The 18,695-nt window shown below is 53.1% G+C and overlaps 3 protein-coding genes across 4 annotated transcripts in view; all 3 read left to right on the top strand.

Moving 5' to 3' along the window:
• Positions 1-141: 141 nt before the first annotated feature.
• LOC131582265 (uncharacterized) lies at positions 142-4,210 on the top strand. The gene is made up of 5 exons (XM_058845223.1): positions 142-312; positions 386-771; positions 1,371-1,531; positions 1,931-2,063; positions 3,518-4,210. The coding sequence occupies exons 1-5, from the start codon at positions 159-161 to the stop codon at positions 3,722-3,724; spliced, it is 1,041 nt and encodes a 346-aa protein (XP_058701206.1). The 5' UTR covers positions 142-158; the 3' UTR covers positions 3,725-4,210.
• KLHDC8B (kelch domain containing 8B) lies at positions 4,166-8,766 on the top strand. Of its 2 annotated transcripts, none has more exons than XM_058845222.1 (6): positions 4,166-4,754; positions 5,404-5,868; positions 6,424-6,588; positions 6,790-7,014; positions 7,258-7,359; positions 8,132-8,766. In XM_058845222.1, the coding sequence occupies exons 1-6, from the start codon at positions 4,166-4,168 to the stop codon at positions 8,326-8,328; spliced, it is 1,743 nt and encodes a 580-aa protein (XP_058701205.1). In that variant the 3' UTR covers positions 8,329-8,766. The 2 variants fall into 2 exon arrangements, with proteins under 2 accessions (XP_058701205.1, XP_058701203.1); XM_058845220.1 differs by having other exon boundaries at positions 7,258-7,371.
• A 4,614-nt stretch (positions 8,767-13,380) lies between these two features.
• Positions 13,381-18,695, top strand: part of IHO1 (interactor of HORMAD1 1) — a 24,709-nt gene continuing 19,394 nt past the window's right edge. The window contains exon 1 of the mRNA XM_058845097.1: positions 13,381-13,436. Coding sequence (XP_058701080.1) covers positions 13,381-13,436 — 56 coding nt within the window. The remainder of the gene's footprint in view (positions 13,437-18,695) is intronic.

Here is an 18,695-nt window from a genome sequence, read left to right as displayed (position 1 = left end):
GGATTCGGTCACGCCTCCCGCCCCGCCCCGCCCCGCCCCCGCCGTGTCCGTGGCAACGGCGGCGCGGGTCGTCCCCGGGCCGGCAGGGGGCGCCGCCGGCGGAAGCGGAGCGGGCGGAAGCGGCGCCGTCACCAGGTAACGGGGTCGGTGTCGGGGCGATGAGCGGCGGGGCCGGGCGACGGCGGCGCCTGGTTCTGCACGTGGACCTCAACAACACGGTGGTGGTGGCGGACACGGTGACGGGGCAGGCTCCGCGAGCGGCGCTCAACACCTTTCTCAGCACCGTCACCTGGGGCCGCGCAGGGGCCGCCGGTGAGCGCCGGGGCCGGGGTGCGGGGGACGCGGTGTGGCGGTGGCGGGGGCTGAGCACGTTCCTCTCTTCTAGGCGAGTGGGAGTGGGTGAGCGACCGCCCGTCCCTGCGGCCCCCGTGCCCCGGCGCCCTCAGCTACTACAGCCGCCACGGCCGGGACCCCGCGTTCACCGAGGCCGGCCCGGGCCGGCACTTCCGCGACCTCCACGCCCGCCACCTGCGGCTGCTGGAGTGGCCGGGCCGGCCGCAGGACGCCTTGTCAGTGCCAGGGGAGCCTGGCAAACGCTACCACCTGATCCTGCCCTCCTTCTTCCACCTCCTGGACACGCTGCACCGCGATGGCAGGGCCTTCGCCATTGTCTTCAGGACCTTCGGCACCGACCTGCCCCGCGTCCTGCAGGCCGTCAGCAGCGCTCTGGACGGGCAGCACCCCCAGTTCCCCGCCCTGCGGGACGTGGCGGTGAGTGGCGCCCTGAGGGTCCGTCGTGATGGGGAAGGGCAGCCAGATGGTCTCACGGAGCCCCCCCCACGTCAAACTGCTCTCCAACTGCTTGGCCAGACTGCTTTTAAAAGCATCGAGTTCTCTGGATGGAGCTGTTAGCTGTGGGGAAGCATGTGTGTGCAGATCCTATGTGGAATGGTCTCCTCTTGGAGGATCCCGTGTTGGACAGAGCATGTCTTCTCCCAAGGAGGGGCTGCTGCAGCAGAGCAGGGCTCCCTGCCCAGAGCCGATCGAAGCTGCAGTTTCCTCCCACTGGCAGCACACTGGGCAGGAGCACTCTGAATGAGCTTTAGAAGATGCTTTAGTTATTCTTTGGAGTGTTTCCAGATAACAGAGATTGAAATGGGGGCAATGTGCAGCTAGGAGGTCATTCCTTTCCATCCCTGGGGAGGGAATGATTTTTGTTTGAATCCATGCCTCCTCTTGTCATCTTCCCAGCACCATCTTCCCACACTGTGGTGGTGGGGAGTCTCCACCCTGCTGTTTGTTCTGCCAGTGTGTGAAATAACCTGTCTGCTTTGGAAACTTTTCCTTCCCCATTTTCTGTGGTCCTGCAGCTCCCTGTGGACCTTACCCCTGGCCAGATACGCTGCAGCAAGCGAGAGGTGGTGCTAACACGGGGTGCAGAACGTCTGGCCACACGGGAAGACAGAAGAAAGCTTTACAACTATTTCAGCTCCTTTGAGGGAATTGGAGGCTTCCAAGACCACTTTGACTGGTGAGAAAAGAGGTCATCAAGGAAGTAGATTGGGCATTATCTTCTTTCCTGCGATTCTCTTAGTTTGTGGGATAGCTCGTAGTTTTGAAGCCTTGTTGTTGGGGTCCCTATCAGTTAGGCAGTCCCCATATTGCCTGTGGGCAGCCTGATGGGACTCTCACGCTTTACCTGAGGTCCCCATCCCCTGGTGTACCTCCTGCTTTTCTCCAAAGACTCCCTGATTTGTCACGTTGATGCAAAATGCCTCATTCCCAGGAGGCCTTGGGCAGCAGGACAGGACATCCTCTGTCCTGCATCCCTGGCTCAGAGGGTGCCCTGGGCCTGCAGTAGTCTGCCATTATCCAGGAGCTGTTACCGTCTCCCTCCCCTGACTGTTTCTTCTCCTGCTTACTGTTTCAGGTGGGCCAGAAATCAGTTCTCTTCCCAGGGTGGGAAGCCCCTGTGGATAGACCCTCATGATCCTGACATTCACCACATCTTCATTGATGACAACATCCGGCTGGATGATGGAGACACCATTGTTCACCCCCAGGTAGGTGGCTGAAGGCCCAGCAGCCTGCACTAAGGGTGTCCCTGCAAGCCCAGATGTATTTTGTCCCCTTTGCATGAGGCTGCAAAGGGAGGTCAAGGCATAGCCCTGGTATCACTACATCCTGTGCCACCAGTGTCAGTGGCAGCGATGCACAGGGAGGGTGAGATCAGCTATCAGCAATGCACAGCAGGTGCTGGCTGCCTCTGCTCCCCACTGAGTCAGCCCCATGCCTGGAGGCAGCAGCAATGGTATCAGGGCTGCCAGCCCTGTCACCCATCTGAATGAAAGGGCAGTGTTTGTGGGGAACACACTTGGCCAACAGAATGTTTATGCAGACAGAACTGTGACTGGCCATTGGACAGCTGTCAGTGCTCAAACAAGAGCTGCAAGTCCGTGAGCAAGCCTCAACCCCTGCCTGTTTCCATCCATATGGAGACAGTGCAGGGGGAAAACGCAGCAGCCAGTGAATTGTCTGCAGTGTTTGCCTGGGGATGGCAAGGGGTGGGATGCTCATTGGATATTCCCTTCCATACAAGCTCTCACAACTTGCACCTTTGTAGCTGGTTGCAGGAATTGTTACTGCCTGGACAGACTTGTCAGGAATAGGTGGCTTTGGTCTGTGCCATGCCTGGTTGAGAGGAGCCTCTGCAATGGCTGCTGCATACAGATTTGCAGCAGCTGGAGCGTGGCTCACACAGCTCCACTTGCTGCGTTTCAGCCTCAGGCTATCTGTCTGATCAAGGAGTTCCTCCTTTGGCATTGGTAGCCTGTGCAGCTGGTCGGTCAGGCTGCTCTGCTAATCTCATGGCAGCCATGCAGCCAGCCCTGGGGCTGCTCCCACGCTGGATCATACAGGTAGGATCTAGTTATAGTAGCAGCAGACATCATGGGAGTCTGGGCAGCAGCCAAGCATCTTCCCGGCAGGGCTCATCGTCACTGCTGGGACCTTGCTGTCCTGCAGCCAGGATCAGTAGGTGGAATGCCATTCTTCCCTCCTCTTGCACCACCAGCTCTGCAGGGCTGTCCCCATGTAAGTGATGGTGACAGAGCAGCACTAGGAGTGAAACAGATTGCCAGGTGGCTTTAAGCAGGCCATGGTGAAGATCAGAAGGTGAAGGCCGTGTTCTGTCCTGTGGTAGCTAAAGGAAAAGCTATCGGCAGATGTTTGCCTGGACTCAGCTGCTCCACAGAGTTGTTTTCTTCCAGATGCATGGTGTGGCCTGTTTCCTTAAGGAAACACCAGGCACATGTGTGACATGCTGGTTCAGAGTCAAAGGCACTTTCTGGGAAAGGGGAAAATCTCAAGAAACTTCACCTTCTGCTGTTGCAGTGGAGATAGGATCACCCTGCCCTCTGTCCCCAGCACACAGCCAGCATGGAGGCACCTGGCCGAGGGGAGGGCAGGGCACACCATGGGGCATGTACATTGCTGCCAGGCTCTGCTCTCTCTGCAGGTGTTCTCGGAGCAGGGCAGCAGCAGTCCCAGGAGCGTGCCCACCTCGGAGCTGTACAACATTTGTCTGGTGCAAACCAATCTGCTGGAGGCCATTGCTGATGAGGACTATTTCCTGCACTGCGTGAGGAGGTGTGAGGAGAACTACGACCGCTACCTGGCCTGCATGAAGAAGGACACCCCAAGCCAGCAGTGGGATGGACAGTGATACCACCTCATGGGGCAGAGTGGCTCCAGACTGTGACACCACCCGCTTCCTGCTGCATGCAGGCAAAGTCCCAGGCGGGCTCCTGCTTCAAGCTGTTACCTCTCCAATGTGCAATGTGGGTGTTCAGTCCTATCAGGAGCTTCCATGAGCAAACACAAGTGTCCTGGGAGCTTATGTGATGGGATTCTTGGAGGAAATGGTTTTCCATTCTTTGGCAGCATTGCCCGTGGTGCCCGTTTCTGCCTGAGGGCTGGGGCTCACCATACCCCAGCAGTTGCCAGGCAGGTCCCTTCCACCACACTGTGATGCAGGCAGCCTCGCAGTGTTTGCATCTCGCTTCCCGCTCCTGCAGTGATGGCTGGTGCAAAGCAGGTGCCAGGATGAGTGCAGTGTTATCAGCAGCATCCCCAGGTGGCATTTGTGGTGCGGTGTTCTCGGCGGATGCCTTGTCACTTCTGTCTGTTTTTAAAGCAAATCTTTTTCCATCGTTTCTGTGTGAGTTTCCTGCCTGCCCTTGGCTCTGCCTGTGCTGGTGGGTGGGAAGCGCCTTTCCCAGCGTGTTCATTTGCCTGGCTCAGCCAAGTGGGGACAAAAGTGTTGGTGGAGGGTTTTAGACCCATGTGCACCTTTCCTGACGCTGCTGAGAGACCCCAGCAAGGTCGTACTCAGAATAGGGCTGAGCTCATGTTCTGTCCCTGCAGTGGTGACGGCATAGGGGTTCTCTCCAGGATAGGACGGTGGGTTCCCGACTCCTTGAGCCCAGCACTGTGTGGCTCTGGCACCGGCAGTGTGCAGCAAGGGAGGGCAGAGCCAGGGTCTCTCCAGCCCCTCTCTCTGCGACGGTTCCTTCCCGGCCAGGTGAACGCGGCAGGGGCACGGCGGGCCGGTGGCACCGGGAGGGCCGGCCGGAGGGGAGCGGGGCACGGCAGGGGGGCCGGGGAGGACGCGGCGCCGCCCCCACCGGCAGCGGGCGGGCCCGGGGCGGGCGGAGGCGCGGAGCGGCGGGGAGAACGGCGGAGCAGGCGAAGAGGTGAGCGCGGTTCTGGTCCCGGTCCCTGCCCCTGTCCCGCTCCCGGCGGTGGTGCGGAGCGGAGCGGGCAGTCCGGGCACGGCGGAGCGGCTGTCCGGGGTTGCGGGCGGGAGTCCGGGGAGCGCTGGGGGCGCGGGCGTTGCGGCGGGAGCCCGGGGGACTCCGGTGCCTGCGAGCTGTGGGCGGGAGCCCTGTGGGTGCGGGCTGCGGGGCAGTGCGCCGGCTGCGGGCGGGAGTGCGGGCAGCGCCGGGGGTAAGGTCGGTGCGCTGAGCAGGAACCTGGCGGGGTCTGGATTGTGAAGGGGAAGCCTCTGCGGGGTACGGACCCCGGGGATGCGGATAAGGGAGCCTCGGGCGGGCGAGAGTCCCAGTGAGTGGGGCTGTGTACCAGCAGCACCGGGTAGCGGGAGCCCGGGGTGCGGGAACCTCGGGAAGCAAGAGCACCGGTACGTGCGGGCAGAGAGCCCGAAGGAGTGGGAGCCCGGAGGGGGCGGACAGGGAGCCGTGGGGCGCAATCGGGAGCCCAGAGGGGGTCGGCAGGCAGCCCTGGAATGCAGTGCGGAGCTGTCGCACCGCCAAGGGGAGCTGGCTAGCTGGGACTGGGGGTGCGGTGGGTGCCTGGGCGCTGACTCGGATGCTCTCCCTGCAGGAGGCCGTGGGCCGGACCAGTGGCGAGCCGGGCCGGATGGGCGGCACGGCAGGGCCAGAGCCCGGAGACCCCCGGGGCGGCTGAGCTGGCCCATGGCGGCGGGCGCGGGCGCCTTCGCGTGGGCCACCTTCCCCGCTATGCCCACGCGGCGCGTGTACTGCAGCGCCGCGCACCGCGACGGGCAGCTCTTCGTGCTGGGCGGCTGCGGGGGCGGCGGGCGAGCCCTGGGAACTGCTGAGGTGCTCGACGTCCCAGCCCAGCGCTGGACCACGCTCCCACCACTGCCGACGCCGCGGGCTGGCGCTGCCGCCCTTGCCCTGGGCAAGCAGATCTTGGTGGTGGGCGGTGTGGATGCGGCACAGAGCCCACTTGCCTCTGTTGAGGTCTACCACGTGGATGAGGGCAAGTGGGAGAAGAAGGCTGCATTGGCTCAGCCCTCCATGGGCATCTCAGCTGTGCAGAGAGGTGAGGGATAGGAACACGTTGTGACTCTTGCCCAAAGTTTGCTGAGTATCCTTGGAGTCTTGGCACAACGCAGGATGCCAGGAGCCAGGATTGGTCCCTGTATGTAGTACCCATGTCTGCACCCTGCACAGGGATGCTGTGGCATGGACCAGGCTGCAGTGTGGTGGGCAGGGCAGAGGAGATGTCAGGACAGCAGTGGGAGCGGGCAGGGGTGCCGGCCGCACTGGAGGCAAGAGCAGGATTTGGCAGTATGGCTGTGTTGCCATGGTGTCTCCAGGGAGATGATACTGCCGAGAATAATTAGAGAGGATGGCCTTGTGCTCTTCTCTGTGCCTGATGGATGGGATGGAGAGGGGGGTGAGAGGGTCCCAGTGCGGTCAGGGCATTGCCAGGCTCAGGCCTGACTGTACTAATTGTCCCCTGGCTGCCTTGGAGCAGTGTCTGGCTGTAGGGCTCAGCAATACCCATGCTGCCTGCCCTGGAGGGCATGGGGGGACTCCCAGCCCTTCAGTGCTGCCCACAGATCCCCCTGCCTCACTGCTGCCTCTTTTCCAGATGGGGCTGTCTACGCGCTGGGGGGAATGGGTGCGGACACCTCCCCCCAGGCACTGGTCCGTGTCTATGAGCCAGCAAAGGACCATTGGCAGCCCCTACCCTCCATGCCCACCCCGTGTTATGGGGCCTCTGCCTTCCTGCAGGGAAACAAGATCTTCGTCCTGGGTAGGTGCTGCTGGGGCAAACCAAGCATCCCCTGTGCCTCTGCCCTCTCCTTCCTCTGTTCCCAGGCCAGAGAATGACCTGGTGCACCCCAGGGTGGCTCCATGCTGCCCAGCACTGCAGCCAGTGGGCCCCATCCTGCTTGCTGAGCACACCAGTAGTGCCAGGTTGGGACACTGGCAGCTACGTCTCCTCTGTGCATAGGAGGCCGGCAAGGCAAGCTGCCTGTCACCGCTTTCGAGGCCTTTGACCTGGAGACAAGGAGCTGGACACGCTACCCCAGTGTGCCCAGCCGCCGCGCCTTCGCTGCCTGTGCCATGGCTGATGGGGTTGTCTTCAGCCTGGGTGGGCTGCAGCAGCCAGGGCCCCACAACTTCTATTCCCGTCCCCATTTTGTCAACACCGTGGAGATGTTTGATCCTGCGCAGGGTGAGCTCCATGTCTCTGGGTGAGGTGGGAGCATCTTCTGTGGGTCCAGGATGACTCTGTGGGTTGGGAATGGGTGTCTGTGCCTGAGGGACATGATTATCTGGGCTCTGAACATCAGCCCCTTGCACCCATGGTAAATCCTGCCCTGTGCTCCCTGGTCCCAGGGAGTGATTAACCTGGGGATGTTCTGGCCTTGGTAGAAGGGGAAACCTCAGTGAGTGATGCTCACTCTCTTATACCCAGGTGTGTGGAGAAAGCCAAGCCGCACCATCCGTATGAAAGAGAAGAGAGCCGACTTCGTGGCTGGGTGCTTGGGAGGAAGAGTGGTGGCCGTGGGTGGCCTTGGTAATGCTCGGGGTAGGCGTGTGGCCATGTTCCCATCCCCATTCATTGTGGCACACCAGTGATCTGCAGGGCAGCAGGGAGGTCGGCTGTGCAAAGCCAGGGGGTAACTGCAACACTGTCTGCAGCAACATCTCTCCCTGCCCTCACAAGTGCTGGGGAGACCCTACTGCCCTGTCCCACTGGCTGACCCACTGTGCCCCTTGCCCCTTTCACCCCCCAGTCAGGCTTTTCCCAGCTCATGTGCAGCATGCTGGGCTCACACAGCCAATGGTGGCTCAGCTCCGCTGTGCAGGGTTGCAGTGCTGCGTCCCTCTCCCGAGAGATCTGGGGAAAGGTTAGTGCCGTCACTCAGCAGAGGGGATACAGCGGGAAAGGCTGCCTGGGGAGCCTGGTGCCAGCCACAGCACCTTCAGCCCTGCAGTGAGGGCTGCCAGACCCCCAGGATTGCTGTGGGAATAGGGAATGTTGTTGGCTGCTTCCCTGCAGCATGGTATTGCTCCTGAGTCCTGCCGCAGCTGGAGCTGCCCTCCCTTATCCCTGCAGAATCCTGGCATGGGGAGAGTGAGGAGTGTTTGAGGGGGCAGAGCCCGCAGGTGTGGCATTAGTGCCAGCAGCCATCCCTATGGGGACTCTGCTAATCCTTTTGTGCCCCCACTAACTGCCTCTGGGCTCTCAAAGCCTGTGCAGCTCAGGGCTCCTGTTGAGGCATCAAAGGGTTGTGGAGGGGGAAAGGCAAAGCCTGGAGTGACTGATGTTGTTGTGTCTTCCACAGGGAACCAGTCCTGCCCACTGGACTCAGTGGAAGGGTTCAGCCTCTCGCAGAAGAAGTGGGAGCTGCTGCCCCCCATGCCCACTGGCCGCTGCTCCTGCTCCAGCTGTCCAGCGCCCAGCCTGCTCTTCATCATCGGCGGTGTGGCCCAGGGTCCCAGTGGCGCTGTCGAGGCTCTGTGCCTGCGTGATGTGCCCTGAGTGGGACCCCACGGACCAGCCCTGGCCAAGCACCAAGTGCCTGAAGACAGGGACAGGGTGTGTGAGCACCCATGTGTTCACCCAGGGTGACCTGGCTCCAAAAAACCTCTGTTCCATGATGCCAGGCACCAGAGCAGCTGAGGTTTTGGGAACTCCCAACTCCTGCAGCGCTGTGGCAATGAAGCCCAGGGCAAGCTCCTGCCTGGTGGGATGGCCATCGCCAGCAGTGTGGAGGGAGCAGCGGTGGCAGGACTGCCGCTGGCCTCACTGCCCTGTCCGGCCCCATCTGTGCCACGGCGTATCCGTGCCGTGTGTGTAGCAGTGAGTGCTGTGTCGTCGTAGACCCAGTCGATGTCTCATGTAGCACAGAGGTGCCCTGTAGCTCAGTGCCTGGGAGGTGATGTAGCGCCTCAAATAAATGAATCATGTGGAATTTTATCCCACTGGAGTCATGTCTTCTCTGGTTATCCTACTCCAGGCAGACACATGCTGCAGCCTGTCAGGAAAATCCCTCCCAAGGCAGAATTCAGTGACCCCATACTGTGGAGCAGGGGTAACTCTAGTTCTCCCCACCTTCAGGGTGAGCAGAGCAATGTAATGTAGAGATCCAGTCCCTGTTTGGAGAGGTGGAGCTAAGCAGTGGCTGTCCTGTCTTGGCACAGCCTTGTTCCTGCTTGGCCTCATGTGGGTGAAGAGGCTGTGAGGGGTGAAGGCAGCAGCAGGAGAGGGACTTTTTTGAAGGGACCCAAAATTTGAGAGAGGAAGGGAATGTTGAGGGCTGCCAAGATGCTGAGAAGAAATAAGAGATGCCTAATGTCAGGGCTTGTGGGACCTATCCAGCACCACAGCCGCATCTCAAAGGATGGACCATAGCTGGTGTGGGGGAGAGCTGAGTCCAGCTGGGTCCAGCTTCTGTAGGCAGGAGCACTGCAGTCCTGCTTACTGGCAACAAGGAAGGGAATGCAAGCTTTGTACTGGTGGTGTCTGTGGGTGGTGTTTAGGGGTGCACTGCAAGATCAAGGGGAGATGACACTTGAATTACCCACTGCTATGGGCTCACCTGAGCCTTGCTGCTCTTGGCTCCACACAGTCCCACACCCAAAGCAGAAAGCAGGTGTGGGATTTGATCTTTCATTGGTACATTAGAAAGATCTCACAAGTCCAGGTAAATATCACATACAGATGCCTGACCTTTCAGAGAAGACAGCCAGCTTGAGCCTTGGGTGGGCTGCAAGGCTGCAGAGACAGGAGCCCGAATCCCATCAGAGTGCGGCAACATCTGACACACTGCTGGGGCAGGCTGTGCCATGTCCTGGGGGCATCACAGCATGGGAAAAGTTGGAAATTATTAATAAAAGAACATTAAAAAATTAATAAAAGAAGACTTTTTGTTGCTGCTGCTCCATTGCCTCTGGTGCCCACCTGGTACAGTAACTGCAGGGTCCATCCTGATGTGCTGCATGAGTGTTTGCCTGTGATTTGGGAGGAACAACTTGGGATACCTAGGCTGGTGGTACCTCAGCTGGAAGCATTCCTGCATCTGCCTCTGAAGTTTCCATAGAAACCACCGTTGTGCCAGAGCCAGCATCAACAGTGAGCCCCAAATTAGAGCTGGAAGGATGCGCTGGCAGCCAGGGAGGTCAGTGGTTTGTGCTGTTGTTGGGGGCTGGACAGAGGGACACCTCCTCTGAGCACAATGTGCTCCAGCTTTCTGTGAGTATTTCACAGTACTCCCTGGCCTGTGCTCAAACCCTGGTGGGCTTGTCCTTCTCAGGGTCCTGGAAAGTGATAGACCCCTTGCTGCCACTTTGGTACATCTCCCCACCCTGACAGCTCTTTCCAGAAGCCACCAATGCAGGTAATAATTCCACTCCTGCTAAAACTTTAGTCATGGGGGACTCTAAATCACGGAGCTGCATTGAAAACAGAAGCCTGATTAATAAGCTTTTCCCGCAGGAGCATCGCATGAATGGGATAAATCAAGATGCTGAGTCACTGGCAAATTGACATCCCTATGTGCCAACTTCACAAGCTCCCTGCTGCTGATGGGGTGCCCAAGGCTACTTTTCCAAATTCAAGGTGGTGGCAGCTGCAAGAGCTGGAGGATGCTGGAGGGGGAAGCTGGAGCTCGGGAGGTGTTTCCAGCAGTGAGGCTGATGATCCCTGCCCCAGAGGGGTTTGCCCCTCTATCAGCAGCACTTTGCCTCTTGTATACACTTTCCTGGCTCACTGACTCACAAGAGTGCCTTTTGGCTTGGCTTCTCCACCTGAGTGGAACGGGAATCTGTGACCTCTCATTAAGTGTGGATTTCTCACTCTTTTCTATCTCTGCTTTTGAGCACAAGACCAGAATTCCATTTGAATGAGGGGAGAAAAGTTACCAGGAAAATGTTAGAGGACATCTCAGGAATGGAGAGATGAGGGTCCTGACCACTTTTGCAGACTGACATGTTATTAACTGAAGAGCTCCTATGAATTTCTAATGAAATGTGCTGTGAAGTTAAAAAAGTTGAGGTATGTACCAAGTATACTGCTGTCTATCTCCTGGAAGTTTCTGCTAATTTTTACTAAAGGAAAGACTACAGGTATCTGGCTACCCTCCCTAATGCTAGAAGCCCAGAATGTTATTTCAGATATAAGGAGAGCTATTGAGCCAGCGCCTGGCAACGTAGTTAATCTCCCCAGAGCTTGTTATGGACGGGGGAGATGGAAATGGAGGTAGCTGTCAGACCTATAATTAAAAAAATGTGTTTCCGTATAGAAATTTCTTTCCGTTGTCAGGAGAGATGGAAATACAAAAATCTCATTTATCATATTCCACAAACTTGCTAGACGCTGATACCAGAAGGCTCCAGCCACATCAGAAATAGGAACAGCTCTTTCTAAGTACCTAAAATAACATGTCGAGCCTTATCACCAGTGCACACAGCACCAGCAATTCCTTTTCTAATGGCAGTGGAAGTACTGCAAATGGGTACAGGACTCTACAGTCTCTTCTGCAGGGAGATCTGGGCCAACTTCTCAATCGTGAGCAATAAAATAGTGGAAAATCACTGTTTATGATGCAGGGCCATATAGGGTCTGGATGCACAGCAAGGCTCTTGGCAGCAGTGCCACATACTGGCCTGTACAACAGAGCTGTAGGCAGTTCAGGAGCAGAACAAGGCTTTTATTTACTTAAAAATCACGATAAACATCAACATTTCCATCAGCTAGGCACTCTGGAGGAAGGTTTGCCTTCCAGCCCACGGCTGCCTTGGACAGCCCAGCCACTACCCCATCCCTGAAGTCCAGGCTGCAACTCTCTGCTCTGGTCCTAGAAAATGAACCCATCAGAGTCTTCTCATTTAGCTGGGATGTATCAAGCTGCCTTGATTAATCCAAGCTATTTAAACCAACTCTAGTGATGTAATGTCAAGCAACGCAATGCAGTGAAATCACTCCAATAAGTTTTTTACGGGTAAAAGGCCAGAATTTTATCTTTTTATCTAAAGTGAAAGCTTTATCTACATAGGATTTGATTAGGAAACCAGATATATACATCAAAAAAGCCATTATTTTGACATCCCTGAGCTCTGGGCTGCCTTTAATACTAAAGGCAAAAGAGAATAAAGGGGAATGTAAGTAACTCCCCTGATCTATCCATGAATTTATGTCAACCTTATTTCTGCAGTGGTTTAGTGCTTAAGGAGTATCTTCAGAGCCAGGAAACAAACATTTTAACTAGTACTGAAATAGTTTTGAATTAAAGGAGGAAAAAATAGGCAAGCAGGCATGCCTGTTTTACATTCCTAAACATGGGGGTTACAGAACCACAAGGCAAAAAATCCAGTAAAACCATATTTGAGAATGTTTCTCTGGGGAATGTTTAGATGGTAGTTATTTTTGTCATACTTCTGATGGATGAAATTAAATCCTTCTGCATTTCTGCCAGAGGTATTTACATGAGAGACCACACAGCCTCTGGAAATGAAGGAAATGGGTGATATGCTCCCATGGGAGTATCCCTCAGTGTGCCAGGTTCCAAGCTTTCAGCTTTTTCTTCCTCCCAGTGTCCTGTGATGAGCCCCTGTGCCCGGGGCTGTGCTTCCAGGTGGGGGGCAGTGGCTGGCTTGCAGAGTGACTGGAGCTGGGGCTGATCCTGTCTTCATGGCCATGGGATGAGATCCAGAGATCCCCCAGCCTCAGGGTGAGATCCAGGGACCCTCAGCACTGAGGTGACCACTGGGACTCTCAGCACTGAGTGACCACTGGGACTCTCAGCACTGAGGTGACCACTGGGACTCTCAGCACTGAGGTGACCACTGGGACTCTCAGCACTGAGGTGACCACTGGGACTCTCAGCACTGAGGTGATCACTGGGACTCTCAGCACTGAGTGACCACAGGGACTCTCAGCTCCAGGGAAGGAGCCTGGGACACTCAGTCCTAGGGTGACCCCAGGGACCCCCATAGGACCTCGAGGTATCTCAAGCCTCAGGCTAAGGTCCAGGGGCCTCTGGCCTTGAGGTGAAATCCAGGGACCCTCAACCCCAAACTGATCCCAGGAACCCCCAGCCCTGGGGTGAGACCCAGGAACCCTCATAGGGCGCCCAGGCCTCTCAAGCCTCAGAGTGTGATCCAGGAACTCCCAGTTTGGGGTGACCCCAAGGACCCTCAGGCCTAGATTGATCCCAGGGACCCCCAGCCCTGGGGTGAGACCCAGGAATCCCCAGCCCTGGGGTGAGACCCAGGAATCCCCAGCCCTGGGGTGAGACCCAGGGGCTGCCCCAGGGCACTGAGGCCCCTCAGGCCCCACAGGTGGGCAGGCCTGGTGGGCGGCTGCATCCCAGGCCTGCCCTGGGCCTGCAAGGCCGTGTGCCCCTGGGCTGCCCCCACAGCCACAGGACACAGGTGACTCTGCCCTGAGTGGGGCTGGTCATCTCCTTCCATCTCCCTCCTCCCTGCAGGGCACTGTGTCACCATGGCTGCTGCTGGTGGGGAGAGGCCATGAGGGGCAGGGCCATGGTGTGGTTTGGGGGCTCCCTGCCAGGGTGTCAGCCCTGACAACAACATGAACTTCAACGTCTGGAACATCAAGGAGATGCTGAGCACACCGACAGCCCTCGGGTGAGCATGAGTGTGGGGAGATGGAGAGGGGATGGGGTATAAAACCAAACACCTGGCAAGGGTGATGGCAGTGAGATGAAACATTGTCCAGAACTCCTCTGTGGCTAATTAGGGAAATCTAATGGGAATTCATTAGCCTCCCCTGGGATCCTGCTTATGCTCCCAGCCTTCCAGCACTGCCATAGAACTACCATTGGTGGGAATCTAAAAATCAGCATAGGCTGGAATCTGTACCCTTGTCCATTCAGGGTGTATTTGGGGAAGCCCTGTGAGCTGTCCTCATCTCATTAGATAAGTGAAGTGCTCCTCTTGCCTGTTCAGAGGGCAGATAGAATGAATCGTGATGTGCAATATTACTGCACATTATGTAACTCAAAAATTATTCCATATCCTGCATTTATACACATGGCTTGTTTTTTCCCAGCAGAAGCCAAAGAGCAGCTAGAAACCCCCACATCTACAATCTACAGTGAAACAACAAATATTCAGATGTAAACATCTGGAGGGCAAATATGTAAGACAAGCTGCAGTTTGTATTTCAGAGCATCCTTTGTATCACATGGCTAAAAAAGGCAGTGGGACTCATCCCCTGTTTGACTCCAGAAAAGCAAATTGATGAATTTGGTATTCTGATCTTCTGTTAGTTAAATAACCCACTTACATAACTAACTTGTTCAAATTCACAGTTTTAGTCATACTATCTCTTTGGCCAGATGTTACCACAATGATGGATGATAATGAAAACATAGTAGTCATTTTCTTGCCCATTATAAAAATGCTTGTCATATAGATATGAATTAACTGAATTTTGCACAGATGCAGGGGGCAAAGGGGAGCCAATTCAGGGAAAAACATATTTGTAACTGTCACAGTTTTGTCTTTATAATTGAGCATTGCTTAACTCTATTGTCTTCTTGGTACTTGTGGATTTATTTTATTTGTTTTTTGAAGGATCTTTTAGTTTTCTGAGTTTGAAAACCTGTGACTTTCCTTCCGGTCAGAGACTGAGAAGGGGAAATTTAGAGAATATATGAAAAAGACATAAAATTATATATAAAATAGATAATTGCATTTTTATATTACATACAAGATATGTAATATTATTATTTTATTTTTTAAATAAATAATTATGTGGAGTTGTGCCATAGGAAGGGAAATGAGTGGAAGAAGTACAGATGCCTGTTTGGAAAGGGGTCACTTGAATTTCTTCCTCCTCCAAAGTAGTCTATCACCTACAACATCTTCCCTTTTAACTCATTTACTAATGCAGGAAGAAAATATAGGCAAGATTTTAACACCCACTCCTCAGCATTCCACATTTTTTACAAGTGAGTTCAAAAGGGTCAAATAGGGCATAAAATGTTACTGGAAATGCAGCTGGGTTTTTGGTGGAGGTAAGAAGGGGGAGAAAATTTTCTGTGGACAATTAACTTTTTCTAAAGGAAAGAAAATTTTCCCACAGGAACATGTGTGTGTGTATTTGAAACAGGGGGAAAAAGTGTTGATTACTTTTCCCTGGCTCACTTCTATTACTAGAAACCTTTCCCACCACAGCAGGGTATGCTGTTTAATCCCCAGAAAACTCTTTCAGGGAGCTTTAAAAATGAAACATAAAATCAGCGTATAATCTAGGCAGTGTATGACTCACTCTGTGAGTTCTTTGCAAGTTTGAGTCAGGGTGTTACTTCTGAGAGCAGCTGCCACCAGGTCCCCAGGAAATGCAGAGCTCCAGTGATGCATTACCCTCACAGCCACAGCTCTGCACAAGCCCAGAAATGCTCAGGGTTTTATTTGTTAATTGTCAGACACAACAGCACTTCTCTGCAGAAGTATTCTCTGAGAAATTTCTCTGAGAAATAGGGTGTGGGGAACCAGAACCCCTGTTCCACCTGGTTTTATATATGAATATTGACATAATAGAGATACTAGAAATGAAGCAGAGGGAAGATTATCAGGTTGGACAATAATATCAAGGTGCCAGCTATTTTGGAGGGTGGAAGGGGGGCACATGACAGCTATACTGGGAAAACATAGGCTCAGTTGAAGTGTATTGACAAAGGACACGGTTTTTATGGATTGAAATGCCAGCCTTCATTAGAGAAAGTGCCACATTAGAGTGGTGCTGCCTCCTGCCCAGCCAGGAGGGCTGGCAGAGGGAGATCACAGAGGATGCAAGAACAGCAGACACAAAAGCAGTGATGCTTCAATCGGCCTTTGATTGACTGGATAAGCATCACAGGGGTGTAATGCTGAAAGTACATTTTCAGACACCATCAATACCTGCCTTGGCCAGGGAGCTCCCAGGGGAAGAGACACATTTTTCCTTGGTCCTGAACTGAGCACAAGATCCCTGTTCAGGCTATTTACTCTTGTAGTGCTACCATGAGAGTGGCAGTAGGGAAATGAAGTCAGTATCTCTGCAGGAGCAGCAGAAGCCAAAAAATCCACTACTGTTAATTGAAAGAAAAAATACTCTGGAATAGTAATAAGAAACCTCATTAAAAAATAAATTAAACTGTACAGCCCAAAGGGTTAAATGTTTGCCTGAGGCAGAAAGATTATTTGGACTTGATTATTTAGATTTGAAATTGAAGTTATAAGAAATTGCTTGTACCATGACAAAGGAGATAACTTGCTAAATGCATAAAAGCTACTCATATACTGGCTTCCAAAGATATCAGAAGCAGAAAGCCTGTCAGAGAGTAAGGCCAAGAAATTATGAAAATATTAAAGAGGCATTCCAAATGGATGCTTGAAGTAAAGGCCTGCTTGGGCCACTACTCTCTGTGGTTTATTTCTGCTGTTGAGAATAACTTCCAAGTTTAAAAAACTAATTCAATCCATTATCCCATGAAATTCCATCCCACATCACAAGGTCACGTAGTTTGAAAGTTGTATTAAGGTTCGAGAATAAGCAGAAAATGAAGGAGACAGCCAGGACAAAGACCAGGAGAGCAGCTGTAAATTTCCAGAGCCTCACAGGAATGAGAAACCGGGGCTATGAGTGCAGGCTGGAACATAGCTTCAGGCTAGAGAGGGGTGTGGCAAAAAAGATCCCTGTCTCCAGACGCATAACTTTTAATATGGTTGGGGATGCATTTTGTGGGAGCAAACAGGAGTACTCTGCAGAAATCCCAATCTCTTCTTAAAGCAAAGGCTCTGTTGTAACTGGCAACCAGCTCAGGACAAAATACTACCATAGATTCCAAGGTAAGGATATCTGGGTAGCATTGAATCACAGCTGAATGAATAATGGAAAAAGTAATAGAAAGTAAAAATGACCTTGAGAAATTAAAATAAGACCAGAAGGGTTTCAAACCTGAAATCTGGAAACTGGAGGCAGTGTTTGAGCTGAATAACTGAGAGGGATTTCATTGTGGTTAATGCATTAGGGCTGGTGCCAGAATCTGTTTGTAGAAATTCCTTTTAGGATGTGGTGCAAATTATTTGCAGCAAGCAGGTCACGCCATTCCAGAGGCCAGGAAGCAGAAGAATAATTTTCTGCTGTGACTGTTTCCAGTGAAGATGTGGCAAATGGCTGGAGGCTGCAATAGCAGCTTAAACTCCTTGATTTAAACTCCTCCAGCTCCCCTGCACCCAAAGCCAAGGCTGATCCTTGCTCATTTGCTGAGCACATTGGCAGGCAGCTGACAGTGAGGATGAGAGCAGTATAGCAGAGCTAGAGACAGTTCCTATAGATACAGGCTATAGCCAGGAGGAAGAGCAGGTGAATGGCAGCTCCCAGAATTTAAATTGGATTTGTTGTGATTCACCCCTGGTCCCTAAATGAGGAGAAGCAGAAAGGGCTGTGAGATTTTCTGGAGGGGAACCAGGAGAAGAGAGACTATGGCACTGATCCTACTCAAGACACTGCTACTAGGAGAGAAAGATCTCTTCTTTGGGAAAGGGGCTTTACTGCACTTTGAAGAAATGTGTCAGAAAGGTGTAAGTGAGCTTCACCCACAGTGCTTGAGAAGAAGAGGGATGTTGGCACAGGTTCAGTGGGGATGACAGAATGAGAGAAAATCACTTATAGCAGCACTGCAGATAAATGTTACGTTGCAAATTGTAGAAGTTTCAGTTTGCTTTTTCAAATAACTCTTAAACCTTGGTGTTGGCACATTAGGATGGATCAAAACAACAGAATACGACTATCAGTTTTTAAAAAAAGATTGATGAGGCCTATGGCAATTTACAGTTATGAAACTTTAGTTTGTCAATGTCCCTAGAACATCTAGGAAACATAAGAAGAGGGTATTTATTGCATGCCATATTTGTTTTGAGGTAAGGCAGAACCTTTGAATGACAGGTGAATGTTTGCATGTGATTGTGCTAAAGTATCTGGAGTGGAAATCAGAAAAATTAGGAAAATGAAAGAAGTTCCTGAAAGTTCTAACTCCTCCTCTAAAGGGGGAATTTCCACTGACAACAAGGAAACAGATACTGGGAAGATCTAGATGACCCCTCAGATATGCAGAACACTGCATAGATCACGCTCATATCACGAGAAAGGGTTGGAGATGCCAATATTGCAATACCTTGCAGTAAGTTAGGTAGGAAAATTAAATCATTTCACCATCAGTCAGCAGAGGATGATTAACCATTTTTTTGGAGCTGTCAAGAGCTTGTTTTACATATCTAAAGTTGGTTTCACTTTGGATGCATATGCTAATGCCAGTACCAACGGAATGTTATGGGCACCAACACACACTGACGATTTGGGGCATGGCTCATGTTAGCAGAAAGCCAGAAGTTCTCCTGAGGTAAACTATTGCACTCCTCACTTAGGAGGGACTGCTAAATGGGATTGCATACCTGGGATGTTTCCTCGATGTTTATGGGAAAGGGTTTATATTTAGGACAGAACATGCATCCCTGCACCTCAGGCATTCTGAAGGGAATTGTCAGGTGGTTAGAAGAGCTGGAGTTGCCTGATCACGGATCTAATCCCACATGTGATCAAGGTTGTCTGATCTCTCTGTCAGGGACAGGCCTGGGCCAAGCATGGCCAGGCTGATGGCTAGCCCAGATGGTCTTCTTAGTAAATTAATTGCCAGCAGTGTTAAGCAAGGGAGAAAGAAATCCATTGCTCGGGGGAATGAGTGTATTCAAAAGACACATCTGTTTCACCTCCCCCTCTAATTTTCCAAAGTGCTATCATTCCTAAACCAACTGCTGAGGTAGTGGACTTAAGACAGAAAAACTGGGCTCCAGAGCAGCCAACAGCTGTCTTTGGTTGTAGTGCAGAGTAAGCCTAGG

This window comes from Poecile atricapillus, chromosome 9, assembly GCF_030490865.1.
Source record: "Poecile atricapillus isolate bPoeAtr1 chromosome 9, bPoeAtr1.hap1, whole genome shotgun sequence".
NCBI classification, from domain to species: Eukaryota; Metazoa; Chordata; class Aves; order Passeriformes; family Paridae; genus Poecile; species Poecile atricapillus.
Note: the sequence above shows the minus strand (reverse complement) of the source record. Positions and strands in the feature narration are given on the sequence as shown.

What these genes read in the sequence shown, in the direction of transcription:
- KLHDC8B (XM_058845220.1), top strand. Translation starts at nt 4,166, where the DNA reads ATGCCTTGTCACTTCTGTCTGTTTTTAAAGCAAATCTTTTTCCATCGT. An exon ending in CATCTCAGCTGTGCAGAGAG is followed by an intron (nt 5,869 to 6,423) that starts GTGAGGGATAGG and finishes CCTCTTTTCCAG; the next exon opens with ATGGGGCTGTCTACGCGCTG. An exon ending in AAACAAGATCTTCGTCCTGG is followed by an intron (nt 6,589 to 6,789) that starts GTAGGTGCTGCT and finishes CTCTGTGCATAG; the next exon opens with GAGGCCGGCAAGGCAAGCTG.
- LOC131582265 (XM_058845223.1), top strand. Translation starts at nt 159, where the DNA reads ATGAGCGGCGGGGCCGGGCGACGGCGGCGCCTGGTTCTGCACGTGGAC. An exon ending in CCGCCCTGCGGGACGTGGCG is followed by an intron (nt 772 to 1,370) that starts GTGAGTGGCGCC and finishes GTGGTCCTGCAG; the next exon opens with CTCCCTGTGGACCTTACCCC. An exon ending in TTCCAAGACCACTTTGACTG is followed by an intron (nt 1,532 to 1,930) that starts GTGAGAAAAGAG and finishes TTACTGTTTCAG; the next exon opens with GTGGGCCAGAAATCAGTTCT.